The sequence below is a fragment of the Pleurodeles waltl genome, chromosome 7, assembly GCF_031143425.1.
Source record: "Pleurodeles waltl isolate 20211129_DDA chromosome 7, aPleWal1.hap1.20221129, whole genome shotgun sequence".
Taxonomy (NCBI): Eukaryota; Metazoa; Chordata; class Amphibia; order Caudata; family Salamandridae; genus Pleurodeles; species Pleurodeles waltl.
In genome coordinates, this window is record NC_090446.1 from 1,192,881,145 (window position 1) to 1,192,900,787 (window position 19,643).

General features: G+C 44.6%; 1 protein-coding gene across 3 annotated transcripts in view; it reads right to left on the reverse strand.

The window, feature by feature from the left end:
- PIK3R6 (phosphoinositide-3-kinase regulatory subunit 6) overlaps nt 1-19,643 on the reverse strand; it is a 365,583-nt gene that overhangs the window by 73,015 nt on the left and 272,925 nt on the right. For all 3 annotated transcript variants that reach the window (XM_069200309.1, XM_069200310.1, XM_069200311.1), the window contains 2 exons: nt 17,703-17,799; nt 12,131-12,253 (listed from right to left, as the gene is read on the reverse strand). In XM_069200309.1, the coding sequence (XP_069056410.1) occupies nt 12,131-12,253; nt 17,703-17,799 (220 nt within the window). The remainder of the gene's footprint in view (nt 1-12,130; nt 12,254-17,702; nt 17,800-19,643) is intronic.

Below are 19,643 nucleotides of genomic sequence, written 5' to 3' on the forward strand. Positions count from 1 at the left end.
ACCATTTCAGGCAATTGCTTTGGTCACTCCCTCTGACACACCCTCACGGTAGAACATCTGCACTGTAATAATCCTTGTTAAGCCTTTTTGTATAGATTTATAGTGTAATGACTGTATGCCTGATGATTACCTTGTGGAACAATTAGGCTCAATAAGGTAGCTTTTAACATTGGCCTGACAAGTAAATGATAAAGAGCACTCTGGCTGGTTCACTTGGAAAATTTATGTCCAGTGCCATAGGTCTGACCTCTTTATTAGGAACAGTTAAGACAAACTAAGTATGTGTGGCTTTCCTATAATGCAACGTATGTGTTCATGCCAATAGACCTCAAAGGATGAATTGTTATTTCAAAGCTATAGATGGTTCTTTGTTTCAAAGAATCTCAATGATTGACATAGTAGGTTATGGCGCTGGTGTTGATTACTCCTTCTGCAAAACCCAGAGAGTAGAAATTTCTTACTGTGATAATCCTTCTTAATCTCTCTTGCAACGTGATATACGTTTTGCCAATGTGATTTTGAATATATTTTTAATTTTATGAACATATGGCAGATTGTACCTTTGTTGGAAAGCTTGCATTTCATTTAGAAGGCCTGATGTGGCTAAAATGACAAGCCACTTGTAAAGGCAATAGGGCTGATTGGTTCACTGTGAATAGTTATGAGAGACGTTTTAGTACTGGAATGGTTTGTTATGAAACTTAGACATTGGCAATAAGCCTGATTTACTTATATGAATATATTGAAACCAACAGACTTTAAAGGCTGGATTATTATCACACTGTGTTAAAGTTTGTAGAAAGGTAATTATTTACATTAACTTTCACAGGGATAATAAACCAAACTCGGGCCGATTACAATGATTCCCATTTCTACTTGGAACAGATCATATTGGTTATGAAATGTACCCCTCCCATCTCTCTTGCTACCATTCCCTATTCTACTCTACATAAATATTTGTTGAATCCCTCCCCATATACTCATCTTTTCTCCCATTTCTTCTTTCTGTACTCTTCTCTCAGTCTCTGAATTGGTGCTTTTGCTTCAGTGCTCAGTCCAAGGTTTTGAGGTGCCTTGAACTATACTTCTGTATTTCTTTCAGTCTGATAGTTGAAAACATTCCACAGTCCCTTCTCATACTTTTATCTTTGTTTCTATGGCCACATATCTTCTCTTCCTTTCTTCAAAGTAGAAATGAATGCATACCTAGAGTGGACAGATAACACTGGTTTCAAGGTCTACACTACACCCATGTGTACTAGTGCAAGGAAGTCACAGCCATTTTCCTGAGCATTCACTCTATCCTTTGATAATTAACCTCGACTCCAGACCACATAAATTCATCTCACTTTCCCAAAACTCTTTACTTGAAAACCACCCCTAAATATTAATCCGAGCAGAGTGCTCACACTCGCTTGAAGATCGTGCAACACTCACTCCTCCCTAATTTACAACTATGTTCGTTCATAGCTCCACAGCTGTCTTCAGCTCACATCCTGCTTTATAAAATCTATGCCAACCCCCTTCACTGACTCTCTGCTTGAACTGGCTATTTTTAAGGACAATAACACAAAGTTACTGTCAGTTTAATCAGCCCTGCTATTTCAACATCATGCCTCACACCTGGAAATCAGCTACTGCTTCTTTATTTCTAAGCTTCTTTGTTAGTACCTATCCCTAAGGGTATTTTACAGATCAGGACAAAAGACACAGAACTCAAGAAATTGAGAATTTTGGAGTCTCGGTCACCAGGGAAATTCACTGATGACATGTGAGGTAAGTGGATGGCCTGGAGTTCTGCAAGCCTTGCCCATGCCATTCCACTTAGTAGAGCTGCTCACTTAAACATTTACGTCACTGTTCTCTCACATGCCGATGCATGTAAGGCAATAGGGAGTTATGAATAGAGAACAAGAAGAGATTACCCATGACCATCTCTTTTCTCTCCTTCTTTACTGCCAATCTCCCCTATTTTTCTGCCCTCTCCTTTCCTTACTCAAAGCCAACCCTCTTAACCTGTTTTAACACTCTGTAGCTCTGCTATAAAAGCCTCTCTTCCACCTTTCAATCAAGTAATCAATCAAAAGAATTTATAAAGCGTGCTACTAACCTGTGAGGGTCTCAAGGCGCTTGGGGGTGGGGGGTGCAGGATGGTCACTGTTCGAACAACCATGTTTTGAGGTTTTTTCTGAAGAGCAGGAGGTCTTTGGTTTTGCGGAGGTTGGTGGAGAGGGAGTTCCAGGTTTTGGGGGTGAAGTAGGAGAAGGACCTGCCTCCTGTGATGGTGCGTTGGATGCGGGTGACTGTGGCTAGGGTGAGGTTGGCTGATCGAAGGTTGCAGGTGGGAGTGTGAAAGTTCACTCTTTCATAGAGGTATGTCGGGCCGGTGTTGTGGAGGGATTTGTGGGCGTGGATGAGGATCTTGAATGTGATTCTCTTGTTTATGGGGAGCCTGTGAACGGTGTTGAGGTGTTGTGAGATTCGTTCATGGCGGGGGAGGCCAAGGACGAGGCGCTGCTGTGTTCTGGATTCTCTGGAGTTTGCGTGTGAGTTTGAGTGTGGTGCCGGCGTAGAGGGCGTTACCATAGTCTAGTCTGCTGCTGAGAAGTGCATGGGTGACTGTCTTCCTGGTCTCTGGGGGAATCCATTTGAAGGATTTTTTTAGAGTGCGGAGTGTGAGGAAGCAGGAGGAGGTAAGAGCATTGATTTGCTGTGTCATAGAGAGGGAGGGGTCCAGGATGATGCTGAGGTTGCATGCGTGGTTTGCGGGGGTGAGTGCGGGTCCTAGGGCGGTGGGCCACCAGGAGTCGTCCCATATGGTTTTGTTGGGGCCGAAGGTGATGATCTCGGTTTTGTTGGAGTTAAGCTTGAGGTGGTTAGTTGTCATCCAGTTGGTGGTGTCGAGGAGAGCTGCGTATAGGTTGGTTTTGGCAGTGGTGGGGTTGCAGGTGAGGGAGAGGATGAGTTGGGTGTCATCTGCGAAGGAGAGGATAGTGATTCCGTGTGATCGGAGGATGTTGGCTAAGGAGATCATGTAAATGTTGAAGAGTGTGGGGCTGAGAGAGGACCCTTGGGGGACTCCGCAGATGATCTTGGTGGTGGCGGAGTGGAAAGGTGGGAGGCGGACTCTCTGGGTCCGGTCAGTGAGGAAGGAGGTGAGCCAGTCTAAGGCTTAGTGGCGAATTCCTATGTTGTGGAGGCGTGTGCGGAGTGTGTGGTGGCAGACAGTGTCACAGGCTGCGGAGAGGTCTAGGAGGATGAGTGCGACGGTGTCGCCTTTGTCGACTTTGGTCCTAATGTTGTCAGTGCATGCGATGAGGCCAGTTTCCGTGCTGTGGTTCTTGCGGTACCGGGATTGTGAGGGGTCAAGAGTGTTGTTTTCTTCGAGGTAGTGGGATAGGCGGGTGTTGACTAGTTTCTCAGCGACCTTGGCGGGGAAGGGGAGGAGGGAGATGGGGCGATAGTTGGAGAGGATCTCTGGGTCGGCTTTGTTTTTTTTTTTAGGAGAGCAGTGATTTCCGTGTGCTTCCAGGGGTCTGGGTAGGTGGCAGAGTCGAAGGAGGAGTTGATTATGTCGCAGAGTATGGGGGCGATGGTTGGGCTGGCTTTGTTGTAGATGCAATGTGGGCAGGAGTCGGAGGGGGATCCGGAGCAGGATGGAGTTCATGGTTTTCTTGGTTTCTTTGTGTGTGGTTGGGGCCTAGGTGGTGAGTGTTGTGGGGGGATCATGAGTGGGGGTTGAGTTGGGTGAGTGAGGGGTGTGTGTGGTGGGTGTGTGTGGTATGAAGCTGTTGTGGATGTCCAGGATTTTGTGGTGGAAGTGGTTGGAGAGGGCGTCACATAGGGGCTGTGTGTGTGAAGGGTCTATGTTTGTGGCTTTGGGTTTGGCTAGTTCATAAATGATGGTGAAGAGTTCTTTGCTGTTTTGGGAGTTGCTGTCAAGGCGTGCCTTGTAGTGGTGTCTTTTGGTGGTGCGTATGAGTTGGTGATGGGTGCGAATGGTGGCTTTGAGGGTGGAGAATTTGGTTGTAGAGGGTTCTTGTCGCCATATTTTCTTCGCTAAGCGGCATTTGCGCTTGGAGTCTTAGAGTTCGGGGGTGAACCATGGGGCGTTCTTGATGTTGCGGGTGGCGATGGGTTTTCTGAGGGGGGCTAGTGTGTCTGCGCAGGTGTGATCCATTTTGAGAGGCTGTGGGCTCCAGTGTTGGGGTCGTTGGTGTGGATGTGGGGGGGTTGTGAGCCAGTTGGGAGTTCAGGCGTTCTGTGGGGATCTTGTCCCACATGCGGTAGGGTGTGGTGTGTTGGTGGTGTGTGGGGGGTTTGGCGAAGGAGAAGTGGACGCACTGGTGGTCGGTCCAGAGGAGTTCGGTTGTGTGGGTGTAGGCTATGTGTTGGCTTGAGGTGAAAATTGCGTTGAGCGTGTGTCCTGCTGAGTGGGTGCGGTGACCAGGAGGATGTAGTCTGTGGAGGTGAGGGCGTGCGAGCTGATGGTGTCGGCAATGGTGTCGCAGAAGGAGGGGGGTGGTCCTGATGGTCTGTAGATTAGTGTACCTCTGAGGGTGGAGTTGTTGTTAATATGGATTAGGAAGTGCATGTGTTCTGTGTTGTCAATAGTGTCTTGGGAGCTGGTGGTGACTTTGATGGTGTCCCTGTGTAGGATGGCAATGCCACCCCCTGGCCTGTTGAGGCGGTCTTTGCGTTGGAGTTTGTATCCCTTGGGGGTGGCGATGGCTATGTCGGGTTCTGAGGAGGGGGTTAGTCCAGGTTTCTGTGAGAAAGGCGATGTCGGGTGAGTGTTATGTGATGAGGTCCCAGAGTTCTATGGTATGTTTGTGAAGGGAGCGGGTGTTGAAGAGCAGGCAGTTGAGGCGGCTGTGGTGGGTGGTGTTGGTGTGGTGCATGAGGGTGTTGTTGCGGGGTGGGTTCTGTTTGTGGGGTGGTGTGCTGTGGGGCTGGTTGGTGGGGGTGGGGCAGAGCAGGTGTGTGTTGCGTTGGGGGGGGTTGTGTGTGTTGTCGGGGGGGTCGCTGTGGTTGGTGTGTGGTGTGAGGGAGGAGGAGCAGGAAAAATGACAGGTGTGGCAAGTGAAGGGGCCATGAGTGTGTGTGAGGCTGGAAAAGGTGCAGGTGGGGCGAGGGCCTGGGTTGAGTGAGTGGAGGATGACGGGGAGTACGCTTGTCAGCCAGGGCCCGGGGACTGGCGCTGGGTGCAGTCTTGGCGCGGACGGGCGCAGACGGGCTTGCCTTTGGCACGCCTGCTGCGTGCGTCCGTGCCGCGGCTGCCATAAATGGGGGGAGTGGCAGCTGGGAGGAGGGAGGGCTGAACGAATGGGAAGGCTAGGGGGGTGGGGCTGCAGGGGACGCACCGGCTGGGGAAACTGGAACGGACAGAAGGAAATAAAGGGAATGGAACGGTGAGGTGGAGGGGGGAGGCGGGAGGGGCCGCAGGGGAAGCAGCGGCTGGGGAAGCTGGAACGGAGAGAAGGAAACAAAGGGAACAGAACGGTGAGGTGGAGGCGGGAGGGGCCGCAGGGGATGCAGCGGCTGGGAAAGCTGGAACGGAGAGAAGGAAACGGAACAGTGAGGTGGAGGGGGGAGGCGGGAGGGGGCGCAGGGGATACAGAGGCTAGGGGAAGCTGGAACTAAGAGATTGACACAAAGGGAATGGAACGGTGAGGAGGTGGAGGTGGAGCGGGGAGCGACCTGCCTGCAAAGCAGCTTCTACTCTGCTTCTCATATTTAAGTCTACCACCTCTGCCTTAATCCCTCTTCAGAGTCTCACAGTGCTGACTGAGTGAAAGACAGATTCATCAACAGATTCTATAGCCATATGTTTTCATGCTCTTTATTTGGCTTGTATCCTGATATAATCACAACAGAAAAGTACATCTTCCTGCACCTTGTGAGTGGGAAGGATCAGGGTGATAATAAAGTAAAATCTAAGTGAGATATATTGAACAACCCTAGAGTGAAAGCTGTTATTGAGCATCCTGAAATTGGGTAAATACTTCTAATGATACCATACAGTAGGGTCAGCAAATGTGTAGAGAAATTGAACAAAAGTTACAAAAGAGAAGAAAGAATGAGATGGGAGGAGAAGAAAATAACATTTTCATGTACAATCAAAAGCCCTGCCATGCAATAATTGACTGTAAATAATCTGTAAATTGTAAAAGAAAAGAATCACCAGAGTAAGTATGTGCAGCAACAAATTTTTAAGTCTTCAAATCCTTTACTCTGTGATGTTAAGAGCACAATATCAATCTCATTGTTAATTTTAAAACGCTGTTGAATAGGCGAAAAAGTAAGTCATACATGGGTCTGGCCACGGATTGCAATTAATTGTCTTACGTGAGAACATCCCTTTAGAAGTCCTGATAAATCCTAATTTTTCCTGCTTTCTGGGACAGACAATAACTAATGTTTCCTTGAAGACAAATAGAATGTTCTCTTTCATAGTGAGGTTTAGGAGCTTTATAATATTAGATTGTGGCTCTCCAACCAGTATAGACTTAGGTTCAGGAATACTGTCCATTCTTTCAGTTTCAAAGGTACCATGCAGAAGATTCTGAGGTATTGGTAATTCTGTCTGTGTAGATTAGAAAGAGAATCCTACTCACAATTTTCAGGATTACCATAGACCTTAATGTTGTTCTTCCAACACTGATTTTCCAATTCCATCTTTTTGACTAAAGGAAAGCAATAGTTTAGTTTTTACTGCTCTTCTTCATGTTTTTGTATCCTTACCCGCTCCCCACCAGGAGCAGTCTACACACTGCTTCCAGCTCTTGGTATTCACCACTAGCTTGACTCCAAATATGGCATATTTAAAATGCACTACACTGAAGTCACGTGTCATTTTCAAATGTTTCAATTGTCTTGTTATTTAGCAATAACATTTCAGTTAGCATCCACTGGACCAGAAGGTTTTTCCAAGCTGAACAAAAAATGTGAAGGCGACCCACTCCCTAACAGTTACACTGCTGACAAAAAATGCAATAACTAGGCTTTATTCTACACCGCTCCACACCCCTTAATCTCTGCACTGTTTTTGCAGTGCTTACCAGAGTGTCCCCAGAGATACCGGCAGCTATTGCTCTACTGGATGCTGAAAAGGCATTTGATTCTTGAGCAGTCTTTTTTACATGCAATCCGTCGAAAACTCTGGTTTCCACAAGGATATACTGTCATGATCTCTTTGTTATACACGCAACCTACACCTACTATACGACTAAATGGGACGCTCTCCCCCTTTTGTCCCCGTAGCCCGTGGTACCCGGCAGGGATGTCCTCTATCCCCCCTGCTTTTTATAATAGCGATGGATCACCTGGTGCACCACTTGTGGGAGGAGCACATCCATAGGGCTTTATAGATCACCAGCGGGCTGCTCTTGGTTTGGCTTTATGCAGATGAAATATTGTTATTCACCTGCCACCCTGAAACTAATCTCAAACCTATATTAGATAAAATAGTCAGTTTTGGTACATTTTCAGGGCTGCATATCAATTGGAGTAAGTCTGAGCTTTTCCCGCTTACTGACAGTACCCTTCTGTCTGCAGTTAAATTCCCCCCCTAAAATGGTGTAAAGACTCCACAAAGTACCTCGGTATTCATGTACATAGAGAGAAGGACCAGGTTATACTCTTAAACTATGGGCCTGCCATTGAGAGGCTTGCCACCCAGGTGGATAGATGGGTGAAGCTTCCGTTGTCTATGGCAGGCCGCATTTCCCGCATTAAAATGGTGGTTCTTCCACAATTCCAATATCTTTTTTTGAACATCCCTGTACCACTTACAAACTCTTTTTTCACCTCACTCAGCAGTTTGCTTATTAGGCTTGTGTGAGTGGACAAGCACCCTTGAATCCGCTGGGAGATCCTTACTCTCCCTTACGAGTGGGGTGGCTTTGGTGTTCCCCATCTTCAGCTCTCTTATTTTGCGGCACAGTGCCCTTATTCATATCATTGGTTCCATCCTGAGGCACACATTCCCTATGCAACACAAGAACTTGACTTGGCTGCCCCTGTTCCTTTGCATGCCCTCCTGCCCCAGAGAGCCCCCTTGAATCCTAGAGAAATCCAAATGCTCTCTACCACTAGTTGGGCCTGGAGCACACTGGTCCGTATGCTTCAGGGCAACACACTATATTCTCCGGCGCTGACACTGATAAATAACCCAATTTTGCCTATCACGCAAGAAGCACTCGTTCAACAAACCCTACAATTGTTCAGTCTCCAGACACTCGGAGATGCACTGCCCGATGACCACATCTTCTCATGCACAGCAGATGCACGCTCCACCAATGCCACTCATTTGCAACACTTTGTGCTCTGTTGCTTACACAGCGCTTTGCATGCACGATATCCCACCTATCCACTAGCTCCGGTGGATTTCGCCTGTCTCACTTTGGTCACCACAGTGGATTCCGGAGCATGACTGGTTTCCAAACTATACCTTGCATACATTGATGTCCTTCCAGTCTCTGACGTCAGACTCAGAGAGTCCTGGGAAACAGACCTGGGACGACCCCTTTCCCAGAAACTCTCGGAGGTGTGCTGCGCACAGAGTTGCTTCGTTTCCTTCAACCATCATCATAAATTAATACATTTCAAATTCTTGCGGAGAGTTTACATTACATCAAGTGACATAGCCCGCATCGAATATACCCGTTTCCCCCACCCGCCTTAAGTGACATGCATCTCTTGCTGACCTTCCACAAATGACATGAACGTGTCCAAATATCAGTCGCTTTTGGTGGGATGTGTTTGACCGACTATCACAAACTGTGGGACTTCCCCTCTGCACCGATCTGATAATGGCGCTTCTGGGCTATACAGGAGATTTACCAAAATCTATAAGGTGCATCACAGCTCTTTTGCATTTACTGGCCAAACATGAGATAGCGCTCCTATGGCACACCGAATGCACACCATCTGCTACAGAATGGCTAACAAGCCTTACATATTGTGATAACGCCAGCGAACTTTATGCATTGCTGACACCTTTAACATCTAGAACTCTGGATTATTGGCAGCCATTAATGAATTACTTGCACACACTGGACACTACTCCCCCGATCTCAAAGTCCCCCACAGAGTCGTGATGGGCCTGTGGCCCTGCTATCATTTTTAACAATTATGCTTCAATGTGCTTGCTGGACCATCTTTTTGTGATACTGTTTGTGTTCCTGTTCTCCATTGCCATGATTACACCATGAGACTGTCTATCTTGATTCCACTGTCAAAAGACATATCTGTGTTCTGGAACAATGATTATCCACTTGCAGGTGGTTCATTCTGCCTTACTTGCATTGCCGTATGTTTTTTGAAAATGATAACTAAAGTGCTAAAAATATGCAATAACTAAACCTCAAATATATTACATTTTCCACCATCCTATCCCAACTGTCTGACTACATTCAGATGTAATATTAACGTTTCAACAATATGTAAAAATAAGAAACCTTATTACTTAAAAGTGAACTAAAAAATGAGACACTGGATTATCTAACCTGACTTTTGTGAAACACTTCATAGTGGTTTCAAGTACCGCAGTGAATCATGGCTAATAGTCCCAAAATGTGCTTTTTTTTCTTGTAGCTCATTGTTTTGAGCCCCAAATGCTTGCCTTGTGCCCCTGCCACGTGATAGCTATGTCAAGCCAAAAGAACAAGTCCAGTAGGAACAAAGGGGAATTTAACCCCGGCTTGCAAGCAGTAATGAACAGGCAGCACAAGGAAGGTTGAATTCCACAGTCTGCCAGCAACCGGATGCTGCCATGTGTATCTGGGTTCTCCACAGCACTCACAACAGAGGCAGCTCCAAGCAGTGGCTGGTAGGACTTTTTAGGAAATGTATTTGCCAAATTCTAGAGACACAAGGGTGATGCTCAATGTCTGCTTAAGATACACCTGGGTTCAAAATCCAAATTCAGTGCTAAAGTTAGTTACAGCACCTAATTTGCATTTAAATATCAGAGAAGTAATGGGCAGGCAACTCATTTCACCACCCGTGTCCCACCTCCAACCAACCAATTCGAAGTATCTCAGGAATATGTATGTTAGATATTAGCTTACTGCTCAAAACAGCCTCCAGAGTAGAGTGGTATGTCATTTCCAGAGGGTGACGAAAATAAGCTAAAGAGAGAGGACCTATGTGGAGACTGTGTGGGTGCAGCCCAGCAGTAGGTGCTCTGGCTTGTTTCATTTCAATGTGCTATACTCTTGGTCCAGTACGAGTCAATGGCAGGATACACAGGTCTAAAGAGAGTAGAGTATGGTTAGACCTGACAGCCTTAGGGTGGTCACCCCTAACTTTTTGCCAGCCTCCCTCCACTTTTTGCACACTGTGTTTGCTGGTTTTAGGACTCTGCACACTTTACCACTGCTAACCAGAGGTGGAGTGCTGTTGAGAGAGAAGCATTTTCTGTTGTCTGGGCACTGAAGAAGCTGAGACCATACCTGTTTGGGACTCTCTTCCGGGTTCAGACAGACCACAGGCCCCTCAGATGGCTCATGCAGATGAGGGTGAGAATCCCAAACTCTTGAGGTGGTCCGTTTCCCTACAGGGGATGGACTTTATGGTGGAGCCTCGCCTGGGGACTGACCACACCAACTCTGATGGTCACTCCAGATACTTTCGCCTTAGCGTTGAGAGCTCACAGGAAGTTGGGTAGCTCTCTCTGCTTTCAGCAGGGACACATGTTAGACCTGACAGCCTTAGGGTGGTCACCCCTTACTTTTTGCTTGCCTCCCTCCACTTTTTGGACATTGGTCTCTGGAGAAAATCACCGCACGCCGACCCCGAATGATGCAGCCCGGCTCTCCGAGAGGAGATCAACGCAGCGCCAGTGTTGCGACTGGAACTTCGATGCACGGCCCACTAGATCGATGCAAAGCCGAACTGGAACGACGTAGCCCGACTTCCTGCAAGAAGAATCGATGCAGCGCCTGCGGTGTGACAGAAATTTCCATGCAACGCCCACCAGATTGACGCAGCTCCTGTGACTTCGCCCTGTATGCCCAGGATTTCTCCGTATTGTCCCGGGGGCATCCAAAATCCCCGCAACCCAAAGAGGATCCAAGTCCACATGCCGGAAACCGACGCAAAGCCTTCCCTGCATGGAAAATTCTCAACACATCATCTGTGTGCGCCGCAGAAATCAACACACATCTCCCTGTTTTCCATGCACATCCTCCTCTACGGTCCCTTGCGGAGAATTTGAACACAAACCAGGTACTTTGTGCTTGCAAGAGACACTTGTTGCTTTTTAAAGACTAAGGACTCTTTTTATTATTCTCTGAAGTGATATTTTACTTGCACTTATCAAATCTTGATCGTTTTGACCTGCATTTATCCAGATAAATATTCTATATTTTTCTAAACAATGTGTGGTGTATGTTTGTGGTGCTATACTGTGTTATTGCATGATTTATTGCACAAATGTTTTTACATATGGCCTTCTAAGTTAAGCCTGACTGCTCAGTGCCAAGCTACCAGAGGATGGACACAGGATAATTTGGATTGTGTGTGACTAACTGTGACTAGAGTGAGGGTCCTTGCTTGGACAGGGGGTAACCTGACTGCCAACCAAAATCCCCATTTCTATCAAGTATGTTAGAGTAACTAAAACAAATGGTTAAGGAAAGCACGAAACTTTAGGCCTGAGCCAAATTACAGGTGCTGAAGAAAAGGCTTGAATACCAGACTGCTGCAAGGGCTGACAATTGAAGTGACACATGCTAAAATAGAGATTGATGAATATCAGACGAAAGCTGGACTCTAACTTCTCCATCATCACGGCAGTTGGACATTGCCAAGCATGCTGAATAAACTCCATTGATAGCACAGACCCATATAAAACTTTGTAGAACAAAATAAACAATCTAAACGTAAAATTATATAAGCAAAGCTGATAGAAACATTATTTATCAAGCAAGGTGGCCTGTGTGTGTGAGGGCAGCTCAGAAACTCAGAAAACAGTGCACTGTGACTGTCCGTAGGTGTAGCATGTTTTATTCTGTTACAATATGCAATTATAAAGAGTTGAGTGAGTAGGATGGAACAAATGATAAAGAATTAGCCAACTTGCAACAAACAAATGCAAGGAAATGAAAAAGATAAATTCTCTTACCATGTTCGCAAGTTTGGGGATCACATCACATAGAGGGTTGATGTTGCTTTCGTACCATGGATCAACTCTGCCCATATATTGTGACAGCTCACATAGTTCTGCTTTACTGGCTGTAGTGTTTTCCTACATGTGAGGAGAAATCACAGCACTAGATAGTTAGCATAGCTCATTTACACCATTCACATTTAAAGAAACGCCACAAAAAAAAATACACACAGTAAAGCTGACCTTGAAAATCATGACCATTACTAATTACAAGATTTCTCATACAGACTTAGGCAATTACCTAGTAAAGCAGACATACAGCCGCATGTGATATGGCAACAAGAATGCATAATTAAGCAAGTGTCTATTACAGAGTCAAATTGGAGGAGGACGACACACTGTGCCTCAACAACAACAAAGTAAAAAAAAACCCTGGGCTGAATTCCTGATCTTCTCCTTTGTCATTTGCCAGAGAGCTATCAATGCCAAGTTCACATCATATGATCATTATTGGTGAATTAATATTCACATAAAAACAGATTTAGAGCTGCACATTAGTGTTTCTTAAAAATGTAATTAATATTTTTCCCAAAAGAGGTTCTTTTCCTCATTGCTGTTTTCAAGAAGCATATAACACAGCCGGGTTGGAGAAACCTAAGTTAGCATGTGTGACGGACGGCCAAACATTGATGCACACTTAAGGGCACTCCACTCCCTATCCCCCCCCCCTCCCCATGGCCGAAATGCTCCTCCTCCCCCCCCCCCCCACACACACACATGGTGCTGGCTGAGCCAGCAACTGGACAATAAAACAATAGTAAAGTAGTAATAGTAAATTGTCATTGTCATAGCCATTGCGAAGGAGCCGCCCCTGCTGGCAGAACAGATGAGTTAGGGAGAGAGGGTAGGGTCCGGCTTACACTATGTTTTGCTTGGCCTTCCCTTTGCTTTTATGAACCTTGTACAGTGAACAAGACAATAGTGACTCATGAATACGTATTTGCAGAGCTCGCTCTATGGTTATTAACTCACTCTCCAGTAGAGCAAATACTATTCATGTGATTTAATGAAATAGGTACACAACATCTCAAAATATTAGCTTTTATGTTTTTTAGTAAAATTACCAACAAAAAGAATGGTTGAAACAAGGATTCCTCTAGGTTTTGCAATTAAGCTGTCAATTAACACATCTTATCGCCTTGTAACCCTCTTAATTCTATTTGTAAGTATTCATGGATTGTGGCAACATTTATGTACATTCTTGTTTTGAAGTGATGACATGTGACCCCTTTCTCCTTGTTCAACTCTAGTATGGTCCCTCTATCCTCCTACCCGTCACTCACCGGCAGCCAACAAACACATCAGGAATGCTCATCCTACTCCCTGGTAAGACTGCATTAGCTCGCAAGACAGTTATCACTCCATAAAACAATGTAACACAGTGATTCCCTTAACTCTGTAAAAGATTTGTTGAGTTGGGCAAGACCTGTTGACAGGAACCTAACTGAAACTATAAGATGTAATTGTAGGATGTGATCCCTGGGCTCTCCGTCTGTGCTTCTCCTCTGGGATTCCAGCACAGAATGCTTGCTTCATTTTCTCCTTGACATGCCATAGTTCAGTGACATTTGTGCCAAATCAGAGCTAACTTGACCTTTTTCAGTAGGGGGCGTATGAGCGAGAGACTAATGGCCTCAATTAGAGGAAAATTGTAATGCCAAAATATGCCAGTTGCCCTGTCCACCTTCCTCCTTGTTCCGTCGACTCATTTATGTTTAAATACTTTCGGTTGTGTGCAAGGCGAAAAGAAGAAGAATAACAGTAATACATTCCACAAGCAGTGCAGACTACTCAGAGATTTTCGTGCCTTACGATATCACATCTTTTCATGAAAGATACCTGCTAACCTGCTATTACCAACCCCTCTCTGGAAAACAAACTCCGGAGTACTTCCCAATTCCCCTTCTTTGCTGTGACCTTGTAGTCAATACTCCCAAATGTGAACTTCAATGCCTCAGCAGATCATGAATTAGTTTCTCTCCAGGGGTAAAGCTTGAGGCACATGGAATCTCTGATTCACTGTCCAACTGGTCAGCCCAAGTTGTTGTCACATAGCACGCATAAATATTTTTTTCCTTTTTCTCTGATGTTCTTGGGCAACAATCTCACCTCTCCGCTTTTTAAGTGCACCTGGCCCTCAGGGTTCATGCTGTAGCTTCAGGTGCTCTTTTCCTATCGCCACTGTCAGGGACAGAGGAGGAGGGTTCTCGTCTTTTGTAGGGTTCTGGGCCTAAATGACCAGTATTGGGATCAGACCATCTATGTCATGTCTGTTCAGCCTGCACTAGTGACTGGCTAGTCCATTTCATGCTCAAGGCCACTAATCCCTGCAGTGGAAGTCATGATGGAGCACAGCAAAAAGATGACCATTTCGGCTAGCTATGCACCCCTGCTTCATTTTGGGGAATGGGGTAGCTGGTGTTCATAATCCTGGATCCGTCACTGGCAATACCAATTTATATGCTGTGGGTGAAACAGTGCTGGATCAGAGCCCAATTTATACCTGCATGTCTGATGCCATTTGTACAAGCGTTCAGTGATTTATTTGTAATAAATAAATAACTAAATAAATACATAAAAACCTAAATCACTAAGTAAAAATAAGTGGAGGTGCAGGAGGTGCCTAAAGTTGTTAGCTTCCTGCCATCAATGCTGCCAAATCCTGGGACTGTCAAATACCAAGGCTGTGGTGTCTCCTTTCAACTTCATGCCTCTTTCCTCCAATGGCCTGCACTTCCTCTCTCGTTTCTTCTTGCATCTTCTTTCCTCCTTTTATGTTTATCTTCTTTCTCGTCCTCATTGATACACTTTTCTCTCTATTGCTTTAGATGAAAGTTTGATGATGGGAAAATAAAGCCTTGGCCACATAAATGAGGGCAATGACACAAACTGCACAAATTACATGTTGTTTGCATCCCTTCTGTAGCATGGCCTGTATTTACACAAGTAGGCGAAAAGTTGTGACTGCATTAACCATTCATCAAAATCTAAAGTGGCTCCATATAACATACCTAATAATATATCTTGACACATGCATAAATGCCATAAGCTAGCCAAATAGAATGCTACTGTTGGACCTGGCCCTTTTTGCAGGGTTATCCTCAAACATTTTGCCTTCTTCCTCCTATTTTTTCTGATCTGTTTTTGTTGGCTTTAGGAAACTGGGCACTTTACCACTGCTAACCTGTGCTAAAGTGCAAGTGCTCTATGTCTAAAATGTATTGGCGATTGGTTTATAATATGATTGGCATATTTGATGTATGTGTAAGTCCCTAGTAAAGTGCACTATGTGTGTCCAGGGCCTGTAAATTAAATTCTACTAGTAGGTCTGCCGCACTGCTTGTGCCACCCATATGAGTAGCCCTGTAAACATATGTCAGACCTGCCACTTCAGTGTGTGTGCAGTTTTAAACTGCCATTTCGACCTGGCAAGTGCACCCAGGCCCAAACCTTCTCCTTTACTACATGTAAGTCACCCCTAATGTAGGCCCAAGGCAGCCCCATGGGCAAGGTGCAGTGTATTTAAAAGGCAGGTACTGGTGTGTTTTACATATTCTGATAGTGAAATACTGCTAAATGTGTTTTTCATTATTGCAGGGCCTATCTCTCCGATAGGATAACATGGGATTGCCTTGAAATATCTTTTAAGTGTACTTTTCCATTGGGTGCAGATAGAGAGATGGAGTTGGGGTGGGGGGGGATCTTTGAACTCACAATTTTCGGTGAAGTTGGTTTTTGAACTTAGGTTTAAAAATGCCACTTTTAGAAAGTGGGCATCTTCTTGGTTAACCATTCTGTGCCTCTGCCTGTATGTGGAATACAAGTCTGGTTCAGGATGACAGTTGGGCTGTTTGTGCATTCACTCTAGATAGTCACACAAAGGGAGCTGAGGTGTGCCCTGCATTTCCTGATGGGTCTTTCTGAGCTAGAGTGGTGGGACGTGCTGACACCTGCACCTGAATAGGGCTGTGTCTGTCCTTACACAAAGCAGTTTCCAACCCCCTGGAGTGTGTCAGGGCAGTGAATGGCAGTCTTGGGCACCAAAAAGACTTCTCTTTGAAGTGTGCCTACTTCAAAGACAGAAATGGGTATAAGTACTGGACTTCTGACCCCACACAATCTGGACTGAGGACATTTAGCCAGGAAGAAGAGCTGGATGTTGTAGGAGGAACTGCCACTCTGCCTGTTGCTTTATTGTGGCCTGCTGCTTCTGTCCTTGGGGGGGGGGGGGGGAGGGGAGGAAGGGCTGGACTATGCTTTCTTCTACATCCTGTTTTCCAAGGTTCTCGAAGGGCTTGAACTGAGCTTTCCTCTTGTTAAGAAGTCTCAGGAAAATCAAAAACTTAATTTGCCAGTGCCTGGGCTCTTTTGCTGAGAGTCCTGACTTGCCAAGTGGTACCAACTCCAGTCCCTAGGCCCTTGGAAATGCAAGCTGGTGACCTCAGGGAGAAAATCCATGCACTGACGTGCTATGGTGAAAACATCAATGCCGCGCAGCGCCTGTCCTGCGGCTGGAGAATCGACGCAGCACCTGTCTCGCGGCTCCATCAACACAGTGCGCCTGGATTTTCTATGCATCATCCCCGGTGCATCAGTTTCTCAATGACACTGCACCGCAGTAAGAAATCAATGCTTCCCCTTTCCTACGAAGAAAGAATCACCGCCCCGGCCAGTAAGGAATGATGCGTCACCTCTCCTATGAGGAAAGAATGAAAGCATCACCTCTTTTGCTCAGTAAGGAACTGACGCATCACTTTGCTTTCTGGGGCTCCACCTTGCCTGTGGCTCGCATGAACTTTGTTTTTGATGCATCCCAGGTACTTTGTTCTAAAAAGATAAAAACATTAATTCCTTTGGATTAAGACTCATTTCAACTTTTAAAAAGTGATATCTTTACTATGTGTATGTTGGATTTTTGCCATCTTTGTCTTGTTTTATTCAGATAAATATTGTCTATTTTTCTTAACTGGTGTGGAGTCCTTTTATAGTGTTTTCAGTATGCGTGAGTGTGAATGCGTGTGTACACAAATACTTTACACACTGCCTGGGAGATAAGCCTGATGACTTGAGCCACGCTACTAAGGGGGTGAACAGGGGTTATCTTTGCTGTGTTAATCCCTTACTCTGACTAGAGTGAGGGTTCCTACTTAAACAAGGTGCAGACCACTACCAACAAGAGAACCCATTTCTGACAGCTACCTTTTAAAAATATGTCCCTCTTTTGAGTCACAGAATGTTGGAGCTGTTTCTCTTACTTTATACGAAACTCACTACTGCAACAATGGAACAGTGTCTAATATATACTTGCGAGAGATCATTAATACAGTAAAAGTTTAAATGAATTAAAATGAAGAAAATGAAGGAAGAAAATGGAAAAATTAAAATCCGTCCAGGGGTGATCAATGTATTGTCAAGTGGTGCCTTACACTTAAGCTTTTCGGATAGTGCTGCTTCATTGCATCATGCAGAACTGATGGGGCACATGCAGAATAGATCTCCAAAACTCCATCGCATCAGGATTTCTCACCTTGTTGGCTGAAGGAGCTGGCTGTGGAACCAGGACCGGTATGTAGTAAAACTTCAAGGTTGCCTTTGTTGCACCAAACCGTTTAGATTCAAATTTTCTGGAAAAGGCAAAAGCACATACAGTGAGGTCAGTCTGAATCATAAGGAAGGGTTTCAAAAAGATGTGAGGAACTTCATTGTATGACTCATACATCTAAAGTAAACCTTTACTGAAAGCAAGATGGATAGTGTCTATGGCACATTTCAAACCATGTCTATAGAGGCCTCCTAAAAACACTAAATACAATGTACTTGGCAGTTTTGTATCTCTAGCTAAGCCAAGACTATTTGTTATTGTATTTCCTTTAGGCAGCTAAGAGAAATAAGACCCATGAAAACTTTTATTTCTACCATTTTGGTAAACTGGGAAAGTTGAGTTTAGACCTCAGCTCTCCTAGTAAATAGCCATTAACTTGGACTAAATCTCCTTAAAATAGCCACTAGAGTTAACACAATCACAAATGCTACCCAGCCAATCACAGAGCTCGAAAAGAAGTCTCATCAAATGTTCTGCAAATAATTATGGGTGTAAAATATAACTAGCAAGACGGATGCACTTCAAAATATTTCACTAGATATTTGTGTGCCAAATCTAAATCTATAAATCATAACAACTTTAAATAAACATCTCTTACCTCTCCAAAACCCCTCTTCTCCCATATACAGACTGAAGGATAACATTTAAAGACAAATGGCAGTTTATGCACATACTTAAATAAATGCAGAGACCAGGCAATGCAAAATCTACATTTAGAAATGTATTTAAACTTGGAAAACTGGCAACATTTTATCAGTTTTCTGTCTCTTTCTTCAACTTTGAATCTCCTAAGGCAGTGGTCCCCAAACTTTTTTGACCCGTGGCTCCCTTGACCTATTGGCAGTTGGCTGCGGCTCCCCACTGTGTTATTTTGTTTTTAGCGAGTGGAGTAGAGGGGTGGGGGGGCTTATAAGCCCGCCTTCTGGAGTTCTTCCATTTTGTTCCCTCAATAATACTTGGTAGGACCTATGAAGGTATTATAATCATAGATGTAGCAAAATAAAAAAAATATAACAGTTGTTTAATAAAAAAAACTTTCATTGGTTAAGACAGAAACAATGCTCTTCAGCACTGTGGTCTGCATAATGATTTTCTTTAAAACTATTATTTTGTTCCTTAAAAATTGCCTCCAGCACAGGTAGCTCTCCTTCAAGTCATTCTAGTTGTCAAGGAGCCACTTTTGATATATAATAATGCAGCTCCACTAATCAGCACTACTATATTCCACTTTCAAGTACTTTACTAAAGTACTTTACTAAATGTTCCAGCAGCCACCATTATCCTAACTCTGCTTCTGTCTCTTCTAGTGTCTGATGGAGTCTTTGCACTCTCCTGTCTCAGACCTCAGTATTTGCCTGCAGTCTCTGATTCCTTCTCAATACAGTCATGTGTCACAGTCTGTGTCAATTCAATTCTTATTATGGTACAAAACTCCGATGGAGGTCCACATAACACCATATCAAAAAAGTAAAAACACATTTATGCATTAAACATGTTGCATACTATCATAGTTATAAGAACTTTTTCCTACACTACAAAAGATGTTAAAAAGTCTTCCCACCAACTAACATTAGCAAGACTAAAAACAGTGCCCTTCAGGATTAAATAAAATATATTATTAAAACAATACCACAATTTCCTTAAAAGTGACACCGTAAACATACTTAAGTGCCTCTGTTTTTATTTCTGCATTGCTCCTAGTTTGTGTTAACTGTTCTGACAGATAGGAGCAATTCCTGTGCTATTTTGCATGTCGCACTGCCATCTAGTGGTACTAGAGGGAGTTTCTTCTTAGCAAAACATGTTTGAAAGCCAGCTTGAAAAATGAAAGAAATTGCACTCAGAATATTTACGTCGTGGTGCCGC